Source organism: Falco rusticolus, chromosome Z, assembly GCF_015220075.1.
Source record: "Falco rusticolus isolate bFalRus1 chromosome Z, bFalRus1.pri, whole genome shotgun sequence".
Lineage (NCBI taxonomy): Eukaryota > Metazoa > Chordata > Aves > Falconiformes > Falconidae > Falco > Falco rusticolus.
In genome coordinates, this window is record NC_051210.1 from 57,824,309 (window position 1) to 57,845,545 (window position 21,237).

At 36.9% G+C, this 21,237-nt stretch overlaps 1 protein-coding gene across 9 annotated transcripts in view; it reads right to left on the minus strand.

The window, feature by feature from the left end:
• ANKRD31 (ankyrin repeat domain 31) overlaps nt 1-21,237 on the minus strand; it is a 75,360-nt gene that overhangs the window by 15,485 nt on the left and 38,638 nt on the right. For 7 of the 9 annotated variants that reach the window (XM_037373107.1, XM_037373106.1, XM_037373104.1 and 4 more), the window contains 10 exons: nt 20,723-20,965; nt 15,441-15,632; nt 14,444-14,586; nt 12,319-12,478; nt 11,761-11,864; nt 10,911-10,992; nt 8,680-8,776; nt 5,621-6,038; nt 2,681-2,821; nt 2,020-2,116 (listed from right to left, as the gene is read on the minus strand). In XM_037373107.1, coding sequence (XP_037229004.1) covers nt 2,020-2,116; nt 2,681-2,821; nt 5,621-6,038; nt 8,680-8,776; nt 10,911-10,992; nt 11,761-11,864; nt 12,319-12,478; nt 14,444-14,586; nt 15,441-15,632; nt 20,723-20,965 — 1,677 coding nt within the window. The remainder of the gene's footprint in view (nt 1-2,019; nt 2,117-2,680; nt 2,822-5,620; nt 6,039-8,679; nt 8,777-10,910; nt 10,993-11,760; nt 11,865-12,318; nt 12,479-14,443; nt 14,587-15,440; nt 15,633-20,722; nt 20,966-21,237) is intronic. The other 2 variants (XR_005101864.1, XM_037373105.1) reach the window with 2 other exon arrangements.

Consider the following 21,237-nt stretch of genomic DNA (forward strand, 5'->3'; position numbering starts at 1 on the left):
TCCAGAAAACCATACAGATAGGCAATAAAATTAATTGTTGGGTATGTACCCATTTATGAAACCCAGGTATTTGTGGGGCACTACCCACATTGTGATTGGTCAATGCAACTGATGAACCCGTCAGAATCAACTATGAGTAAGTACCACAATGTTCCATTGGGGACCGAGTAGCACTGGATCATGGCAGTGTAGCATGACAAGCTTTACCATCGAGAAGGTCAGGTACTTGTACAAGGGATGTGATTTTTCCCAAAATGACTAGAGTTGAGAAATAGGATAATAATCTCTGGTTAAGAACTTACCTGCAGAGATACACGTGGAGTCAAAAACCCCCTTACAGAAAGACCCACTGGATTCCATTCTTTTGCTAGGTGGGTTATTCCTTGGTCAGGGGTTGCTGAATTAGAAAATGCAATGATAAATATATCTGCAGTAATGGAAGAGATAGCCAGTGACACTGCAGATGCCATAAAGGCTTTGCATGAAGAAATTTCAGAAATAGCTTGAATGGCATTAGATACAACGTTGGCACCTCAAGGCTGGGTTTGTATTATTATTAATACTAATTGTTGCGTGTATGTGAATCAAAGTGGGAGAACTAGCAAGTTACAAGAGATTTGGATACATACTAAAATCTTGCATAAGATTTAAAAAGATTACACCTCTTATGGATTTCAAAAGTTTAGAATTGGCTAACATCCTGCTTTCCTGATTTACACCCATGGATTAAGAAGTTAATTGTAATATGGTACTCATGATTGTTATATTTGTATGCTCTTGTGTTATTTTATGGTGAAGTGTTGTACTGCTGCAATTGAGAGAAATTCAGAGAGGGTGGGACTTATTTGATATATGGATATATAAAAAAATAAGTCCCAGAGGGGAGAATAGCTGCCTAAATTCCCAAATTATCGAACTCTGATTTAGTGCTTAACTATATGTTAAACAAGCATGTGCACAAGGTTTAGGTCAAGCTGACCCACCCTCTCAAGTTGTCAAAATTGATGAATGAAAGGACTTCTAGTCAAGTGAGTCAGCCTTGGGAAACAAAGAACAGATGGGGAAAAGAACACCGTTATCTAAATTATGCAGAAAGAAGCTTCCAAGTGAGAAAGTTCTGGCGGCAAGAGAAGACAAGCTGATAAGGTGTTGCAACCCACAGAACATCAGTTGAAAGCAGGACAAAGGTAACTGTGGTAATGGTAGATGGTGACCTCCAACTCAAATAGCACCCCCAACTCCCCACCCACCCACCCACCCACCCACTCACTCGGCAAGAAGGCAAAACCCTGCTTGGGGAGCATGTGTACCTAGTTAGTGAAAAACTTCAGTACTGCTATCTGAGGATGTGTACTAATTTGCATTAGAAGTGAGAAACTTGTAACCAATCCTTTGCTGAATGAAAATGAATATGTAATGTACCATGAATATGCAAGTACTGTACTGTACTGTATATAATGTGTACTCTCGAGTAACTTGGTGTGCATGTTAGGAGGAAAGATCCCTCATGCACTCAGCACTGCAATAAACCAACATCGGCTTTCTAAACTATCATTTGGTTTGAAGAGTTTTCTTGGTTATGATTTTCAGTAACAATATCAATGCACTCTGTTTCTTACGACTGCTTATTTTTAGACAGTAGAATATCCCCCTAGTTATTACTGCTGCTTGGGCTTATCTGAGTTTCCAACAAAACAAAAAATCATTAAATTAGCTTATTAAAACCTCCACTATATATTGAATATTTTTAATGTAAAATGCTAGATAAATATTTTTTACATAGCAACCAAGTCATTAGTAATTGCTCTCTTCACACAACCAATTCATGGAAGAAAAGAAACTTCTTTATAGAGTCTAAGTTCTGGCACTATTTATATTTCAAGCCTAAGATCTGTGATAAGCATGTAGCTCAGAAAAAAAATGAGAAAGCAATAGAGAAATTTTGGAATTTAAGCTCTTTAGCAATAACTTTCTGCTGCTTCCTGTCACGTTGAGTATTAGATTTTAAGTGGTACATACCCAAACGCTCTCTTTCTTGTGATGGTAATTCCAAATCGCTAGAAACTGGTACTTCTTCAACAAGAAATTTTGACAACTGTGTCCCTAGGTATGTAACCTGTACAAACAAATCTAAATACGTAACTGGTCATTTTAAGTAGTGTTTTTTCTGCTAGGTAAAAATTTCACTTTTCTTACAAAACTAAGTTTATGCACTTAACAGTCTAATCTGTGTCTGTCAAGATTCAGGCAGGAATTCCTCTAATTTGAATTCTAAATAAAAAAAAGCCTAATACAACCCATCTGCAAAGCCCTCTAAACTCTGCCAGTATTTTTGCAACATTTGTCCCTGACACCCTGATATTTCAGTAAGCTTTCTCCTTTTTATTCTAACTACCTTCCAGCTCTTTCTGTCAGTCTCTTAATCATCTTTACTCTTTCAAAGCACTGATAGGTTACTGAGTGGGCATTCCACATTCTCTCAACACTCATGACTAGTTCATCACTGTACAACTACAGCTATGTAGCTCTTTCTTTGATGCTTATTCATTCAGAACAAGAAGACTTTTCAAAATATAGGCTTGTACCCTCTTTTGCTTTAAGAATAGTAAGGAGAGCCAGATAAGTGAAATTTGTTATTGCCATTTATTATTGCTATTTTGGGGAGTAAAATCAGGCCTACCTTATTCCACACATACTTTCGTGTCACAGAAATATCACTTCCTAGCAGGTCTTTAACCCACTGAACTGGATTCTGCAGTATTTTTCTCTCACTGGTTCTGATCTTGCCATTGTTTAAGAGCGTGGCTTTAAGGCTAAATTCCTAAAAAAGAAATATTAAGAAATAATTTTCAACTCATAAATTAACAAATGTGAATTAGCATCCTTAAAACGTGAAAAAATGCTGAAGAGCAATATAGCTGAAAAGTTGCAGCCAATTCTGTTTTTCTCTGAAAAAAGTTAAAGAATTTAATGCCACTATCACAAACTGTGGCATAAAAAATGATGTTTTGACCACACAGACCCCACTGTCAGAGGACAAATCTCCCTATGTGTGTTTTGAGCTGTATTTGCATCTTAGCTCTTCTTACACATGCCAAGGCTGTGAATAAATTAATTAGCAACACTGAACTCAGGAACTCACAGGAGGCAAGTCTGCGCAGCAAGAAACTGTTACTCAAATGCAATCTGCCTTCTATGTGTGGAACAAGTGCATGTCACAGTGGAATTCCAGCAATGATTCAAAGATGGAATATATTTGCATAAAAACTTCACTGGTGTCAAGGGACATCACTTGCATGCTTAAGGAAGAACCTGACAGCCTTATCTTATGCAAAATTAAGTATAAAAGAACTTACTGTTACTGCCCGTTTGATAATGCTAATACAGCCCAGTTCTGCAAACATATATGCACCTCCAAAAGCACAGCTTACTGTTGTTTATAATTCAGTAAACTATAGTTTTGTTATACTGGTCTTGTTAGGCTAACAAGCTAAATAATGCAAAAATTAGCTGTTGATATACTATGTTGGAACTTAGTAAGGTTGCTTAGCATGCAGGAGGTTAAACAATCAGAATAAGAGAATGATCCACCACCAAATATTGAACTGCCTCCTACCATACCCACCGGCTTGGAGTATCTATCAGAATCTGAGTCAAGATGATTAAATATACAAAAAATATTTGTATATTTTGATGAACACTCAATCCAGTTCACAGCTTCATAGCTCAGGTCTATAGTGTTCAACAGGTGCATTCTGCCTGCCCAAAGCTCACCTTAAGTTGTATGTTGTTAGCAAATACGCTTCTATAATGATAAAGAAGGAAACTACTGATCATCTCCTTTTTGCAACACAACAGACACTGACTTCTAAACTTCAGTATCTATAGCACTGTCTTCCAAAACTTAAATTAGTGTCATTTTCATTCTAGTAAAAATCCCTGACTTCTTTACACTCCAAATGTCAACATTCCAATACAGTGTTCCTTAAGATCCACAGGCATCAAACTAGTATCACAGATACCAGTCTTGAGAAATGACAGAAATCATAATGAATTCTTCAGGTTCAGAGGAATATTACATGTCCTTTAAAGAAAAGAAGCATGTGTATATACACCTATGACATGGCCCAATGCAGAGGCTCGTGACTTACTCATGCTGCCTTATGTTACGAAACACAAAGCCACAGGAAATAGCCACTCTCAGCAGAAAAGTACTCCCAAGGACACATAGGTACAGAAAAAGGAGCCTTATCTACGTTAAATGTACCTGGTGAGTTGGTTGAAAAGAACTTTTCATGCTTTAGTCATTAATTAATTCATAATTATGTTGCCCTGGAATTTAACTATCTAGAAGCTGGGAATTCAGTCAGTAATTCCATCGCTTGCTCAATACTAAGCCACTTCCCCAGCAGCTGCCTTGCAAATCCGCTCTGTATTTGGAGGCACAGGGACACTTTTGTATGAAAAAAAGGACTTGTTTTGGATATTTTTTTTTTTTGGTGCAAATATGCTTATACCAGACCGTAAACTATAGAACCAGCTGGCATGTAAGCAAGTAGTTTTGCATATATTCATCTCTACCACAGCACTATGAAATCCTTGATGTCATATTTCTTTATTTGAGGGACTTTGATAGTTGCTTCTAAGAATCACATTAAGTTGTAAAAACCTCAACATTCTTGCTCCTTCCAATATGAAAGTCAGGTATTACACAACGTAGAGCAACCAACAATTCCACACTGGTTCTAGCAATTAGAAATGTTAACAAACTGAGAATGCAGTTAAACACAAATTTTACATATGCAGTGTTTTGGGTGTTAAAATTATGGGCCAACAGAAGATATATTCTATAGCATTTTCCCTCAAAACTCATGAAAGTGTATCTGTAACCAAGAATTTTCAATATTAAGTGCTGAAGATGCAGATTAAACCATAAGAACTGTTGTTTCACCATTTTAGTGGGTGGTTTTATTATATGCTAACATTAACACTATTCTATCTCAACAATTACCTTCAGTTTGAATTCTAAAACATCTTCCCCTGGCTCAATCCTTCCCAATTCAAGTAGATCTATCAATTGAAGGGGTTTCCTATTTTTTCTTCCACACCTCACTTGTTTCTGTTCACATTCTTGATTACTATTGCTCTGGGAAGATTTCTCACCAAAGTTTACTGGATAATCTGTTTTTGGTATAAGATTTGTAAGCACTGAGCCAGCATTACATGAGTTCTCACTACTCTGAGGGATCACTTGCTGCAGAGTATTAGGGAAGTTCTTTGTAGATGTTGACAAAATTACTTGCTGCTGCTGCTGGAAAGCTTCTTTCTTATATACATATCTGTGTAGGTTCCCATCTGTAAGAACCTGCTGGCAGTCACTGCCTGGCTGACAGACATTGCTATTGACAACAGTGCCTCGGGGTCCTACAATATTTAATGCATTGGTCACTGAAGTGGGGGTTAAAGACTTGTTTCCTTGTTCTGCAAAGGGTACACAATCAATGTCTTTTTGCTGTGAACGCTTCACTTTAGCAGTGGAAACAGTATGTTCTGAAGGCAATGTCACCACTTCTACAGCATTTGTCAGCTTTGACATGTTGTCAAAGGGATATTCTCTTACACTGTTTTCAGATGCCAAAGCATGATCAGAAGCCTCTTTCCTTGTAATTGCTTCTTTATTTGCTCCTGTCTCATCCAAGAAGCTGTGTGGATGTCGGCTGCTTTCCTGAGCTGGAAATCTATTTTCTAAAAAGAGAGGTGCTTCTACTCTGTTTCCATTAGGCATGCTGGCACCAAGCCCCATATTAAATGCAACTACCTCAGGACACACAATTTCATCAGCAGTTAAACTTTGTCTTTTATCATTTGCATGGGAAACTAAGTTTGCGATTTGCTTCTCTGAACATGATGCACTGAACACTTGCTTTGTTTTTCTGTAATTTTGTGATTTCTGGACGAATTCTTCCTGGTTTTGCCTAGAAGCAAGGTTATCTGATTGTTTCCTCAGTGCTCCTTTTTTAAAAGATTCCACTGAAGACCTACAGAAAATTATAAAAGTAAGAGTAAGGACATCAGAGTTACTGTAAACACAAAACAAAGAAGAACAGCACTGTTTCAAAGGACTCTGCCAACAGCTAAAATTTGAACAATCTTTTTATCACATATGAATTTTATAGTTCAAATCCCAGGCTGACGCTCAATAAACTGCAGAATCCTGTCTAGAAGGAGGATGCAAAGCACCAAAACTTCAGTAATAGCCTTGCCCTCCCACACCACCCTGAATTCATAGGGTCTAAAATGGGTCTGTTCACTGGCTGCTCTTTTATCACCACAAATCACAACAGTTCATTGAATTCAATGCCTCTGCAGCTCTAATTTGGAGCCTTTTAAAATGAGGTCAGAATGAGCTACTGAAGGATGATACTATCAGATTTTTTTAATGGTGTACATAATAAAACATTTTATGAAGCCACAATTTTAATTCTACTACATGACCATTAAGAAAAGAAGACAGAGCAGTTAAAGATGTATGTTAGTTTGGGAATGTCTCTCCCTCCATCAGACCCTGCTCCCTAGCTGAGCTGGTCTCCCTGTGAGATTCCTTCCCTGGGGGACTTCACCTCCTTCCTGATGGAAGGCAATTCTTTATTCCACCTGCTTCCTTTGGCACATGAGCCACCCGCCCAGCATAATACTTCTTTCTCCTAACTCCCCTTCATGGGGACAAGTGATTGCACTTCCACTCTGGCACCATGTTGGGAAGACAGGAGAGTACAACAAGGTGTGGGAACATGAACAGCGGCATGGTGTACTTCAAACTCCACCCATAGCAGAGGTGCCACGCAAGTAACACCACCCCAGTCTCAGAAGAGACAGTGTGTTGAGGGCATCATGACAGTAGTACAGCACAACTAGCTGGTGCAGAACAAGGACAGCCAAATTACAGCGTGACGGTAGCAGTGTCTGTACTCCAGTATTGCTTGCTATTACATGTGTTTAGAATCCATGATACAATCAACAAATCAGCATACGGTTAATCACTGATATGAGTAGGCCTTGACACCTACGGATTCCTACACAGGCCACTGAAAATCTACACACTTTTCTAGCAATGTTTCTTCAGGGAAGTTTTGCTGCTTTACTGCTATACAGGTATACGAGAAGCTGCAACTGAAAAGGCAAAGATAGCTTAACTAAAATGACAAAGGCAAAGTAACTTACAGCCATTAACAAATATGATGCTTTTTTTTTGCTCATTTTTCTTTGGTGAGAGACACATCTCGCTGTCTTCAAAGGAAGAGACAGAAATGGAAAAGTGTCAGTAGTATCTCTCCCTGGGCCAACTAACTGAACACCAGAAAGATGGAAAATGTGATGATGCCTCCTTTTTTTGTCACATGATGCACTGATGTATCATGTGACAAAAGCTTATATGCTAATTAGTTTAAAATAAAATGTTCACCATGTAAGTAATGAAAAGGAAATGCAATGTAATTGGGCATGTAGCTCATTACTGTTCATGGGCAGCTGTTGCACTAGCTGCAGGGTATCTGCAATACCCAGAAATATTTACCACTTCACTCTGGAACAGAGTTTCATTCTCAATATTAGAAGACAGTTAAGTTTGTGTAGATATTAATTTTACTGTTCTGGTTTCTTAATTCACTCACTAGTTCATTCACAAGGATGGTTTGGAACCCTAACTTCTCTTCACACAAAACCCTTTCTTTTTTTTTAATTATCTGTGTAATCTATATACCTTACATTTTATAGCTAGCGAAATGGTCTGTGACAGAAATGTTTCAGTCTCTCCGCACAACCAGCTTATAAGTTTTGCTATGGAAATACCTGAAAGCTGTATGCTGTTGCTTTTACTTGACTAAACTTGCATGACTAATACTGCTCACACAAATAATACATAGACATCCTCATCAGATGGCCTAGAAGCATCCTTGAACACCTGCTAACTTGTTAGCTGAGCACTCACGGTATGACTAGCATTCAGGTAGTCCCTCTTAGAAAGAATGAAAAAAAGGCCTTGTGAAAGCTAGCAGCAGGGTGCCAACAATTCACATAGTCCATGTTCACACTGAGGTGAGCACTCCCAGCTCACATTTGAAGTGTCCTCACAAAAAAGGAATGGCTGCAAGTATGCTTCAAGCCATTGCTCTAAATGGCTTTTGCAGGCTGTTGGTTGAACATTGCCCATCTAGAGGTGCTAAAGAAAAAAACCCAGAGGCAGGACACTAAAAGTAATTTCTGAGTTGCTACTGCTTTTCTCCATGATGCTGCAAAAGTAATCTAATTACCCAGTACCTCCACTTCCTAATTTCTGCTTAGGTATTTTTCCATACCTTTTGTATGTTCACTATCTTATTTCAATGCCTGCTGTGTGCACAGGAACTGATTAGTATGTGTTAGCTCAACCCTGAAGTTCCTCCTTGAAGTAAACACTTACTGGATGTAACTGAAGCCAATATGGATCATGCATCTGCAAAATCTGAATGAAAACCACGTAGTTTTATTTGCGTTCTCCTGTATGCTGACCTTCTAACAACCTGTATTACTATTGATATAAACAATAGTTTCCTATATGCTAACCTCCTAAAAACCTGTATCACTATTGCTATAAAGAATAGCTTCCTATATCTTCTTCCTATATCCTTCTGTTCTACTTACCTGTATTTTTTAGGAAGGGTATCTCTTTCTGTTTTCTGTTCTATGAGTATTTCGTTCGAAGTATCTTCCATCTGCGGCTGTCTTTGCATAGACGCATCTGTCCAATATTTTGATATAATCAAAATTATGATGGCCATAAGCAACAGAAAATTAATGTAGCAAATACACAGCCAATGTATGGACAATTTTTACAGCAGTACCTTATACTGTCATGCATACATCTGATAACTCTTTACAATTAGAGCACTTTCAATGAAATTCATCATAGAAAGAACTAAATGCAAGTTTAATTTATAAAGGAAATAGTCCAAGTACTGGGAAATTTTTAAGCAGCAGTGCTTCTCTAGGAAATTACTAAGAGCACAGGACAGATTAAAGAAATGTGTTACGGATGATCAGCACTGAAAGTTATGAAGTTCCTTGTGTTGCAAGGAGCTACATAACATGACTATTATATGTGAGGCTACCTACAGGAATTATTCAATCTTAGGAACATGGCTAAAACCTTTATGCTTGAGGTATTATAAAATAGCTTAATAAGCTTGACTGTTCCAAGTTACATATAATGGTAAAAACATATGTATCACAGTTGTACACAGTTTCAAATCCTTATTATAAAATAAAATGAGTTATAAATTGTCCCTTTTTGTGAGCTCTGTTTTTCTAAGAGAAGAAGAAGAATTACAAATTTTTCTTTATATGCCCTATCTCTTAGCCATATAACATAAGGGAGAGCTCAGAAGTCATAACCAGCATATACCACTGGGATAATATGCTAAATATGTAATCTAAATCCTGAAATTCCTAAACCAAGAAATACAAGCTTTCCATAATCATTAAACTGGGAAATTACAGGATTAAAAATGGCATTTAAAAAATGTTTCCCCAAATCCGTTTCATAGTATCTACTAGTATTTACTTACTTATTAAAATAGAAAAATATGAAAATATTGGTCTTATAGCACAGCTTAAGAGGGAATTTGAATCTTTTATTTACAGTAGGTTGTACTGCATGCAAATACCTTGAGGATTTTATTCTATGTTAAAAGCTTATCAATGTACTTCTATGTTCTTGTTCAGTCTTGTGCCTCTTCACAAGTAGTAACAATGACTTAGTTTAAGACATGCTGCATTATTAATGTTTTGTCAGCAGAGGTAACAGATCACCATGTTCATTTTTCTCATACCTCCAAACAGGAAAACTATAATAGTTTTATTTTGCTCATTCATGGAATGGCACCGATCTCTGTCTATAGGCTTCTGCCTATTGTATCATCTACCTGTTGTCAAACACTTTTCAAGAAAATATATCGATTTTAATTAACAGTTCATACACCACAAGTTTTAGCTGGAAGCTATAAATCTGCATAATACCATATTGCACATCTATTGTTAAAGATTTTAATATTTTTAATATTTTAAATATCATTTGAAAGCTCCACCCTATATTCAGGAAACCAAATTTTAAAAACCCCTTCCTTTCTGTCATGAAGCAAAACTGTTCCATGGGCATCAACTGCTTCAAAGTAAATAGCCCTGCCTAGACCGTAAGGGCAGCTGGGGAGAGAGACTTTGGTCAAAGGCTTTCCTGCAGCAAGCTTTGCTCCTTGAACTACCATGGAACAGACACAACAGGCTCAAACTGCTACACAGCACCAGCACTGTGATCTCCTAAGATGTCAGTGTCACTTAGTAGGCTCTTGAGATTAATGTGAACTGAGATTTGATGGCCTAGGACAAATTACACTCCTAAGCACCAGCATTTCTGGAACTGCCCATCATCCACAGTGTCTGACTTAAAGATTTATCTTTTTTTACTCATAAATTATTTTAGGCTCCTGAAAGTCCAGCCACACTAGAATGAAAATGCTGCATCTGTTACTTTACACAAAGACAGCATGTACAGAGGGGCTCATGGACTTCTAACTGAATAATGTTGCCAACAGTGTGCACGTTTATCTAACGAACCCTTTTTATATGATTAGTTTGATTTGAAACACATGCCTCCAAGCAGCATGCTGCCCTTCCTTGTCATCATATTCATTCCTAGGTAAACTGGAAGTATTTCAGGAAATGCACCTACCTGGGAGCTGAAAATCTTATTCTCTGAAGCTGAAATTTCCAGAGGGCATACTCAAATATATTACATGCTACACTATTTTAAAACCAATTATATTACAAAAGGTAATTACCCTCCCAAAAATATTGAAACAACTTGAATTTACACCTACCTGCATGTTTGGAAGTTCTCAATTCAGGCAGCAACAGTTCTTTTTGCTCCTTTTCTACACATTGTATAGCAGCAACAGTTTCCTGTTAAGACACATAGAAATGACAGTAAGAAGTAAAGCCAAGTGCACCATATAAAACAAAGGCCAAAGTGCACGGCCTGCAGGATAAGTACTGGTGGACTTGGGTCATTCCAGGCAGAGAATTAAAGGCAATGGGGGCACTGTTAGGATAGACGTACACAGTGCCACCAAGGGTATGCTCTGCAAGGGGCTGTCACAGCCTGGTTTCACCCAGACATTCAAACCAGTCCATGCTCAGAGTCCCACCTCCGAGCACACTGCAGGGATCAGACAGTGAATTTCACCATGACAGCCTCACCTAGACAATGCAGACATAGCATACAGATACCATTAAAAGCCCTCCTAACATAAAACTTCTATAAAAAACCTCCCTGGCTGTTTTAAATTAAGATTAAACAATTTCTAAATATCTTCATTATCATGAAGAAAAATCATTACTCTTTCAAGGACCCATTTTGGAAATGTGATAAAAGTCTCAGGATCCCCAACCTTTTTTCTATTGATATAGGCAATAATCGTATGTAAGTATTGACTACAGTTTGTACAAATGAATGTGCACAGAGATCATGAAAAAAGTGGTGATCAACACACTTATATACTGTACACCACAGCTTATATACTGTAATACAACCTGCATGATGCTCTTTTTTACATACATTCTAGAGGGTTAATTATTTAAATGATACTTTTATATAATTCAGTCAGCAAATTACATCATGCAGTGCTACACTATGAAGCAGTTTAACAAAACTCTGTTATCTGTATTTACCACATTGTATTTCTCATGTTGTGGCTCCAAAGTTGCATCATCATTTTTACAGTAGTAGCAATAACAACTTTTTGATCTTCTTGAGCTTGAAGAACATTTCCTTTCTATGCAATTAAAAAATAAATAGAATTTAAAATTAATTTGCAGGAGCATAATAGGTTAGAATAGCTAATACAGGTTACTAAGGTGCGATGGCAGATCACATTATAAAAAAATACCTTGTATATGTAAATGAGATCAAATTTAGGTAGCATAAGGAGTAAGTCTTTAAAGCTACCACCTTCAAAACCACAAGGTTCCTATGAAGGGAAGTATGCATAATAAAAAAATTCTGAAGGGCCAAATATGTCCTTATAGCTCGTTCTCTCAGGAAAAAAACCCAACCAACTTCTTATATCCTATTTTCTGAAAATAAGTAAGCAAAATTCAGTAATTAATAGAGTTAAAACTGTAGGTGCCAGGAAATACACAGCTCTGCAAATCTGCAGCATTCTAATGTACAGTTTTTCCTTAAGACTACAGGGTAATCCTATGATTTACATTATGAAACCAACATACCTGGAACTTCAGTAGTCTCAACAGGAAGTACACAGTCCATAGCGCAGTAAGACTTCAGCAATTCTTGCATTTCATCATCACAAGCTTTATCCAGAGCACTTTTCCCTGAACCATCCCTCTCACAAGGATCTGCTCCATGCTGTAGTAGAATCCTGGCTGCCTATTATATATTAATATTATTAGTATTGTTGTAATTCTTGTTGAGGACTTCTAATACAACTATACGTGTTTTATCTATCATAAATCACAACTAATAAAGATACAAACCAGATACTCTAGAACTTCCCAATTTTGCAATCCCAATTTGCAATTAATTGCAATCCCAATTAAAAAAACAAGTTTAATTGGCTATTATGGTATTGTTATAGAGAGCAATTACAAAACTTCATATATCTAAATTAAAAGGAACCAGTCAATTTTATCAAGATTGAAATGCAGAAAAGAAGTGGATTTTTAAAGTATTTAATAGTGGTTTTGTATTTATAAGTATTTAATAGTTTGGTTATGTGCACTGATGATTTTTTTTCCTAATTCCAAACCACTTGCAAGTCTGCTTAATCACAAAATGTGGCAATGAGATTAGCGGCATCAGTTAATGAATCATTACCCCCTAAAATTCAGATCATATGAAAGTGTTGATGAGGTCAGAGCTTGGATGGTAAAGAATTTTCATACCTATGATGTCTCATCTTTAGTATTTCTTCTTTCTTTCATTCAGAATGCTGTTAAGCATCAGAATGTATCAGAAAGAGAATAGTCTCTAGAAGTTCAGAATCTTCCCTATCAGTTTTCTCACACAATACTGAATAATAGCTTACATGTTTGCAAGAACCCTGCTGACAGTTTGGCACCAGGTCTGCAAAATCACCCCATTAAAATTTCATCTTTGCTCACAGAAAAGATAAACTTGATGAAGGATCAGCTCTTCTGACAAGAACAAGAAATGCTATGTTTGAGCCAGTTTGGCATCACATTTTTATGCTGAGTTCCCTGGAAGTCACTGTGCCAAAACAATATTTTATTAGTGTGACATTCTGGGCCCCACAATTTAAGAAGAATGTGAAGGTCCTCAAATGCATCCAGAAAAGGGCAAGAAAAGGTGGTGAAAGGTCTGGAAGGCATGCATATGAGGCATGGCTAAGGACATGGGTTTGTCTAGTTTGGAGAAAAAGAAGATGAGTAGTGACTTCATTAATCTCTACAGCTAGGAAGCTGTAGGAGCAGAAGTGGAGAGGGCAGTGCTGATCTCTTCTCCCAGGTATCCAGTGACAGGACATGTGGGAACGGTTCAAAGCTGCACCAGGGGAGGTTCAGACTGGACAGCAGAAACATTTCTTTACCAAGACAGTGGTCAAACACTGGAACAGGCTTCCTAGAAAGGCAGTCAATGTCCCAAGCCTGTCAGTGTGCAAGAGGCATTTGACCAATGCCCTTAGCAACATGCTTTAACTTTTGGTCAGCCCTGAAGTGGTCAGGCAGCTTCACTAGAAAATTGTTGTAGGTCTCTTCCAACTGAAATAGTCTAATCTATTCTATACAACCATTGAACAGTCTGGTTGGAAGGGACCAGTTAATGAAAAAAAAAGGGGGGGGGAGGGGGTTGATTTTTAAAAAACAGGCCTAGGGCTTTTTTCTTTACAAAGAAGAAATTTTTTACAATTAGGGTGGTGAAACACTGGAATAGATTGCCCAGAGAAGCTAAGGATGGCTCATCAATGGAAGTGTTCCAAGTCAGGCTGGATGTGGCTCTGGGCAAGCTGATCTAGTGAAAGATGCCTCTGCCCATGGCAGGGAGGTTGGACTAGACAACCAAATTAAGAATGCTCAATTTTAGTAGTAATTTTTAAAAGGGCAATAAGTAGGAGAGAACCACGGGGACTTCTGAGTTTTTCTGATTTGTCTGATGGACTGAAAAAGTCAACTAACTATACAATCTCAACTGTCACTATTGAAAAATATTTCTTTAATTTTGATCACTTTAAATAATATTGGTTTATTTCCTAAATGCAAATCTACACTAGAATTGTACTAGTAACTTTGACTTTCCTTATTTAAATGAGGATTGTGCTTTGCTGACCATCTGCTGGAAATCAGGTTCAGGATCTAATGTAAAAGAAAAAGATACCTCTAAATAGTTGCAAAAAACAGCATCGTGTATTGGCAAAATACCATCCATGCTTCTGCTGTTAACATTAGCACCAGCTTTCAGTAATTCTAAGATCACTTCAGTAAATCCCCCATTGGAAGCTTCATGAATTGCTGTCCAACCTAATAAAAGCAAGTTGACACAGCATGCATCTGATTTGGAAAGATCCCCACATATTACTAATTAGTGATCATACATTTTGCTGTGTTTGCTGTACTATAAGCAATGGACTATCTTTAAGATAAAACTTATACTAGCAATCACCTTGAAATGCCAATGTGAATTATTTCCTGTGTAATTTAGCTTGCTTTAGAGAAAAACGTATCCAATATTAAGCAGAAAAAAATTGTTTACGTTTCTACTACACTACTAAAAATAATAAAAGAAACAAACAATAGAGTAGAAAGACTCTAAAAGCTCAGAAGCATAATATTAATAGCCTGATTTCTAATCCCAGTGGCATTTTATAACATCAGGTCTGCCAGGCGTCCAGAATAGAATAGCATTCATTCTGAGACTATAAAACCAGAAATGCATTATACATTTAGGTAGGAAAAAAAAAGAAGAAATAATCTTGTAATCTGATTTTTGTCCTTATTTCCCAAGGAAGTAAGACTTGTATGAATGTGCTTCACACATGTATATATTCATCTGCATACACATTAGTTCTTCCACCAAACTTTCAAGTCCACCCTCCATATGTATCTCTGATAATGTGCTCTTCAGCAGATGAACAAGACCTGATCAATGTCCCTGATAAGAAAAAGGCTATATTAGCTCCGTTGACATACAAAATCCAGGGATTCACTGATTGTGCTTGCACTTCTTGAATTACTTCCTTTCCCCCTCACAATTACATCATAAATCAAGGATCCATAATTATATTAAAATTACACAAATTATATAAAACTAAATATACTACAAATTACATAAATTTGTATCTTAAAACAAGCCCATAAAAGAGTCATTTTCAAACCTGCATAGTCCTGTTCATTGACACAAATTCCAGATGATATTAGAGTTTTCACCAAAGACAAATCTCCTCTCCTAGCAGCAATATGCAGCTGAGTTTCCCCTTTTTCATTTCTCTTCACCTTCTTTCTCCCCGCTCTTACATTACAGGCACCACATAAAATTACCGCTTCTTTTCTGGTAGATCGGGAGGATTCTAAACACATAGCAGGTGTTCATTAGAAACCACAAAAAAATGTTTCATTATAAACAAGGAATTAACTTTGTAATTCATTTGAATTGATGTAAATGTGCGCAATACTGCAGCCTTAATTATTCAAAAACATTAACTGACTATATCAAAAGGTTAGAACATACTGCATAACAGCTCAGGTAACAAACAGACCCTATACAAAAGAATTTACCGTTCAAATCTGGATGACTTAACAAGTGTACAGTGAATTAGGGATCAACAAAAATGGTAACAAGGTTGAAGTTTTATACTGTATAGAGGTGGGGAGTACGTTACATTTCTCTGTGGACTGTTTTCAAGTTACCAGACATGCCTGCTAAATATGTAAAGTACCTACATAGAGTTATTTAAGAAATGACATTGACTTTACCACCACCTCTTTTCCATTCCTAATTCTTTATCAGGGAAAAGATAGGTTTCTACATAAGGTATTTTTACAGTTGTGATGTGAAGTCCTGTAGACTGATTACCAATCTTTGATTGTCGTGACATAGCTGAACTACCTTCCAATTAAACCTGTGCTGGACTGGGCCCATAACTGTAAATAAACTTGACTGAATCCTTCTCTTAGTGATTCACAAAACAAACAACATTCACTTTACATTCTACCATGTCATCATCAGACAGATCCTAATTCTGAGGCTTCAGGTAACAGGCATATAAAATTGTAAGGGATACAAAGAAAAAAAACAGATTTAAAAAGTACTGATTCTGTGTATAAAGTACGGACAACCACCCACCACCCCCCCCAGAAACTGCTACCAAAAAGATGGTGTATAAAACTTCAGAAGCTCTACCATGCATACTAGCTTTTTTTAAACTCCTCTTCCCGCTGTTATAATACTGTGCTATCAGATTTTTTTTCTAAAGTTCAGTGTTCTTTCTCTGATTTCTTGAAAATCTGTAATTCTTCCAAAACCAGGAAAATTTAAGGGTTTTAATAAGCATTTTGCTACTCTAGCCATGTTTTTTTAATGACTCCTATGAACAATTAGTTGCTGCATCCCAAGCATTCCCTCTTCTCATCAGACAAGCTGTCTTCTCGACTATTTTCATTTATCAGTATCCATTACTATCAAACACCTTCCATGATTTGACAGCTGCCTTTCTTCAGGCTCCTCCTGCCTTGTGGAAAAACTGCTTTTCCAAGGCTTCCTTCCTTTAACGTAAACTACTGAGCTTTTCACACAAAACTGTTTGGAAGAACATGAAAGATATACTGCAACTATATTAAAGACTCACATATAGTGAGGATCTATCCGTACTAATTTCAAACTAGCTTGTTCAAGCACTGCTGCAGCCAGACTACGGCAGCATGGAACTCACTATAGGCTATTCTGTCAGAAAGCATTCGGGCAGCCCTATTTGCATTGGGGGTGCTTGGCCCGCACTGTGCCGCAGCCAGAAGAGCTAAAGTGAGTTTCTCTTTCAAATGAAAACTGAGATTTTAAAGCACACAGAGGAGTCACATTACTGAAATACTCCTCCAGTCTGAGACCTACTTTTCTATAAGATAATGTATTGTGTTTTGTCTAAAAGCTTCTCAGTCTGAACTCCCAAAGTGATCATCCACTTTCTGGTTCTTCCTTTTCTTCCCCTTTGATTCATGGGAGAATGTCCTAGGGACTTTTTAGAGACGTGTGAGGAAAACAAGGCACACAACAGCCCATTAAGCTAATGACCCTTAGCAATATCAGCTGCAAGTGAACAGAAATAATTGCAAAGTTTTCCAGTTAAGTTGTCATGCACAACAGTTTTCTTCATGGTCATTAGGAAACATTCACAAAAGCATAATGGGACATTGGTATGTGAATCACCAAATACTTGTCCTCCACGGAACACATTGCTAGGTGGGTCATAAGCAGGAAAGATCAGGAACATGGCAAATACAAAATCCAGTCAGCACATGTACAAAGATAAAATGGAGAGATTACAGTAACCAGCAATCAGACTAGATTAAGCTGCCACACCTCAACAACTGCAAGGACATCCTCCTTCAGAAAGACATCTGAATGCTTCGGCATTCATCTATGAGTAATTCCTTACACAGGCTGAACTATAAGAAAAGAATCAAGCTGTTTGTACCTTCCTTCTGTATAAGCAGAACAGGAATGCTGAGAGCCTAGGAAGTGACTGTAGATGAAAGTGACACTGCATCATTTAGGAAGAAGAGATTTTTATGCAAGAATACAACAATATAAGGAAGACCACTGGGACACAGGAAAAATCAGATGAGCTACAAAAGCCAGTTGATGAAGAAAAGGCATGAGACAGCAAAAAAAATGAAAACCCCACAAGTCAGAAGACATTATCCTATCTTCCACTTTCTTCTGCTACAATCTGAATGCCATTGTCCTGGCCTCCAAAGCTATTAATGACTTCAACTGTATGAAGGGCTACGCTTTCTTGCATCACCTCTCAAACAACATCATTTTCCTGGGGTGAAGGGAACACATTTTAGCTGAATAAAGATACCTGAAGAGTATCTTTGGAGGAAAAAGTAATCTGTGAAATGCTATTCCACAGGAGAACAAAATGTAAGATACATGTTTGGAATAAAGGATTTTTTTAAATCATAATTGTAAAGAGAGAGAGAGGGGAAGAAAAAATATAAAGGAAAAAAATCCAAAAACGTATTAATGCACATAGGCTTTATTATAAAAATTGAGCAGGAATATAGGTGCTACAGGAAAGAACAACTGCAGGGAAAGAAATACTTTCTATGTTCAATGTTTAGCAGTAGATGATGGCATATATCAGATATGCCATAGATTTTTTTTTCCAGAAAGAAGTAAAAAGGCATGCCTACAACAGGAGGAACCAATATGCAGACAGCAAGGCCAAACACTGGAGAGCAGTAATATGATGAGGCCTTTCCTTCTCACTTCACTTTCCAAAAGAAAACATGAGCCTGCAGTCCAGAAACTCAAGACAGCAGGAACTTAAGATGGGTTTAAAACCAGCTGCCACCTGAGACAGGAAGAGGAAACAGTATTCTGTACAGCTGAAGGCAGAAGACAACAAAAATTCCATGACTACCAAAATAAAAGGATCAGCAGGAACTTCACAATTTCCAGAATGTTTTTTGTCATGTGTTGCAGGACATTGCAGAGATTAGCCAATGACTCTTTAATTCAACGTATAAGACTAGTGAGCATCCAGACAAAGTCCCCAAAGAGAAGGAGGGTACTAAGCAAACAAAAGAGGTAAATAAATGAGTATGTTGATGGCATGTGTGCAGATGTATTTGTCCATATTGTGCGCACCTGTACAGGTGGGTGTGTAATTTGTTATACATATTATTTTAAATATATATTCTGTATATATATTCTGGTTTTAAAAGCAGTTAATGCATGTAGGAGCATGAATCCCATTGATTTTTTAAATATATACAATATACTTAATGCTAGCATTCATTTCCATCCCATTCAAAGGCAACCAAAGTTTAACCAGTAAGACATAACCAGAAACACATAACTGCAGTCCAAGGAAGAAACTAAAATTTTTTGCTACACACACTTGGAAAAAATAAATCAAATGTTATTTTGCCATAAATATGTAAATGCCATACACAAATCCACATGCATTCACGCACACTTCTATAAACCTATATTATATATATATATATAAATAAAAAAACCACCTTTTCCTATATACGTATATACAAAGCGTAGATTTACATTGAGACAGTAGCTACCTGAAAGAGAAAGTTTCACAGAGCTGGAAACAGCTTACAGAAAACATTTCAGCAGGAAAATATGAGTAATAGCTAGTAAGTATTTCACAACATAACCCACACTCAAGATGAAAAGCTACACCAATTCAAAAACTAACCTGGCATAGGAACGGAATTAAAAAAGCAACAGTAAATGAGAAATGAAAAAATGGGAAGTGAATGGAACCAAATATAAATGAGTAGTTGTAGAAAACCTCTGTGGAAAACAAAAGAATACAAAGAGAGAGTCACAGACAGCTGAAGCCCTAAGAAGACAGTATTTTAAAGTCTATCAAACCCAGAAAAAATAATTCCAAAACTTTTAATTAGTAGAGAGAAATGACAGAATTGTCTAAGGTAATATGAAAAGACAAATACTCTATTCTACCAAGGCAAAGCTGCACAACAAATTCCTATCATCTAACAACACAGTTCTTTACATTTCGACACAAATTAAGGAGAATACCAAATCAAATCAGCAGTCCAGATATATTACATTTGCAAGTTTTAAAAGAAAAGGTGATCCCATCTGAACTACAGGTTTTGGTTTTAGTAGATCTTGACTGCTATAGTTCTCTAGTTTCAAAAGAAAACAACATAAACAAGATGCTGTCAGCTTTACCAAAAAAACAGTGAGTGAAAAATACTTGGGGGTTGTCATGAGTAATCAGCTGGACCAGGACTCTGTTGTGATGGTAAGGCTACAAGATAAATGCAAGTCTTTAATATGGGATGAAACTGCTAAACAGAGAGCTGTATGTGCAGGCAGAAGAGAATATAACTACCAGAGGATGCTAGGTCCTTATCCTCATATAAGTAGGTTTGTTTCTACACTACAGTTAAAACCAAATGTACAAGCATGCCGTACAAGAGCCTATGCCAATTTGTGCCTGATGAGGACTCAGTCTACAAAATCTAAGGGAATAAATATATATATACCAAATATACAGAGACCAAGGTTTTCTTCTTTGATCTGTAATATGTAAAATAAAACGAGAGCAATTTTAGTGTTATTTAGGCTATCATTTATGTAACACAGTTAACTAAGGAACAATTTAAAGTTATTTTAAGCTCTCAGTTAAAAACCTGCATCCCACCTACCACAAAGCTCAAAGACTGATGAATGTAACATAAACAAAACAGACTAATTATGTGCATTCTGTAAAATGGAGTACAGAAGTTCTGGAAATATTTCAAGTATTTGGAACTCGCTAGAGTATTTGCTCAACATACTATTTTTTTTTTTTCCTGATTTTCCCTCATCTTTTACAAAAAGCCTTCTTCATGTATGTCTGGAAAAAAAAGCCACTGTTTTTATAAAATACTATTAACTTTTCACCTGATTGCTTGGATTTTTGTGGTTCTGATGCTTGACTGAATTGTGATTGATCAGACGAAGACTTGTTTTTGCTGCTACTGGAATACGAGGCTGCCCTTTGGCTTGTCTCCCAGGGGTCTAATCTAACTCTTTTAGCATGGACTTCTGTTTCAGTAAACTGTGAAAGCATGCTGGTCTTTGCATTTCCTTCTCCATTTTCTTCGGTGCCTTCTGTTCCACTTCCTCCAGAAAAAACTCCTTCATCTGTTGATTTAACAAAAGCAGAGTATCTATGTCATACTATTCAGTAATTTCAGAAGTTATAACTGATACTAAAATTAATGTCAAAATGACCACCTTGTCTAGGTTAAAAAAATATCTGCAGTAGCTCACTGTATTTTTGAATATGCTTTAACATAATAAGTCTTTTACCCACTGTTTACCATGTTAATGACTGAGATTGAATGCAAAACAATTCCAAGATTCTTCTATATACCCTAATTATTGGAATAAGCATTGCGGTAACATTTTGGTAA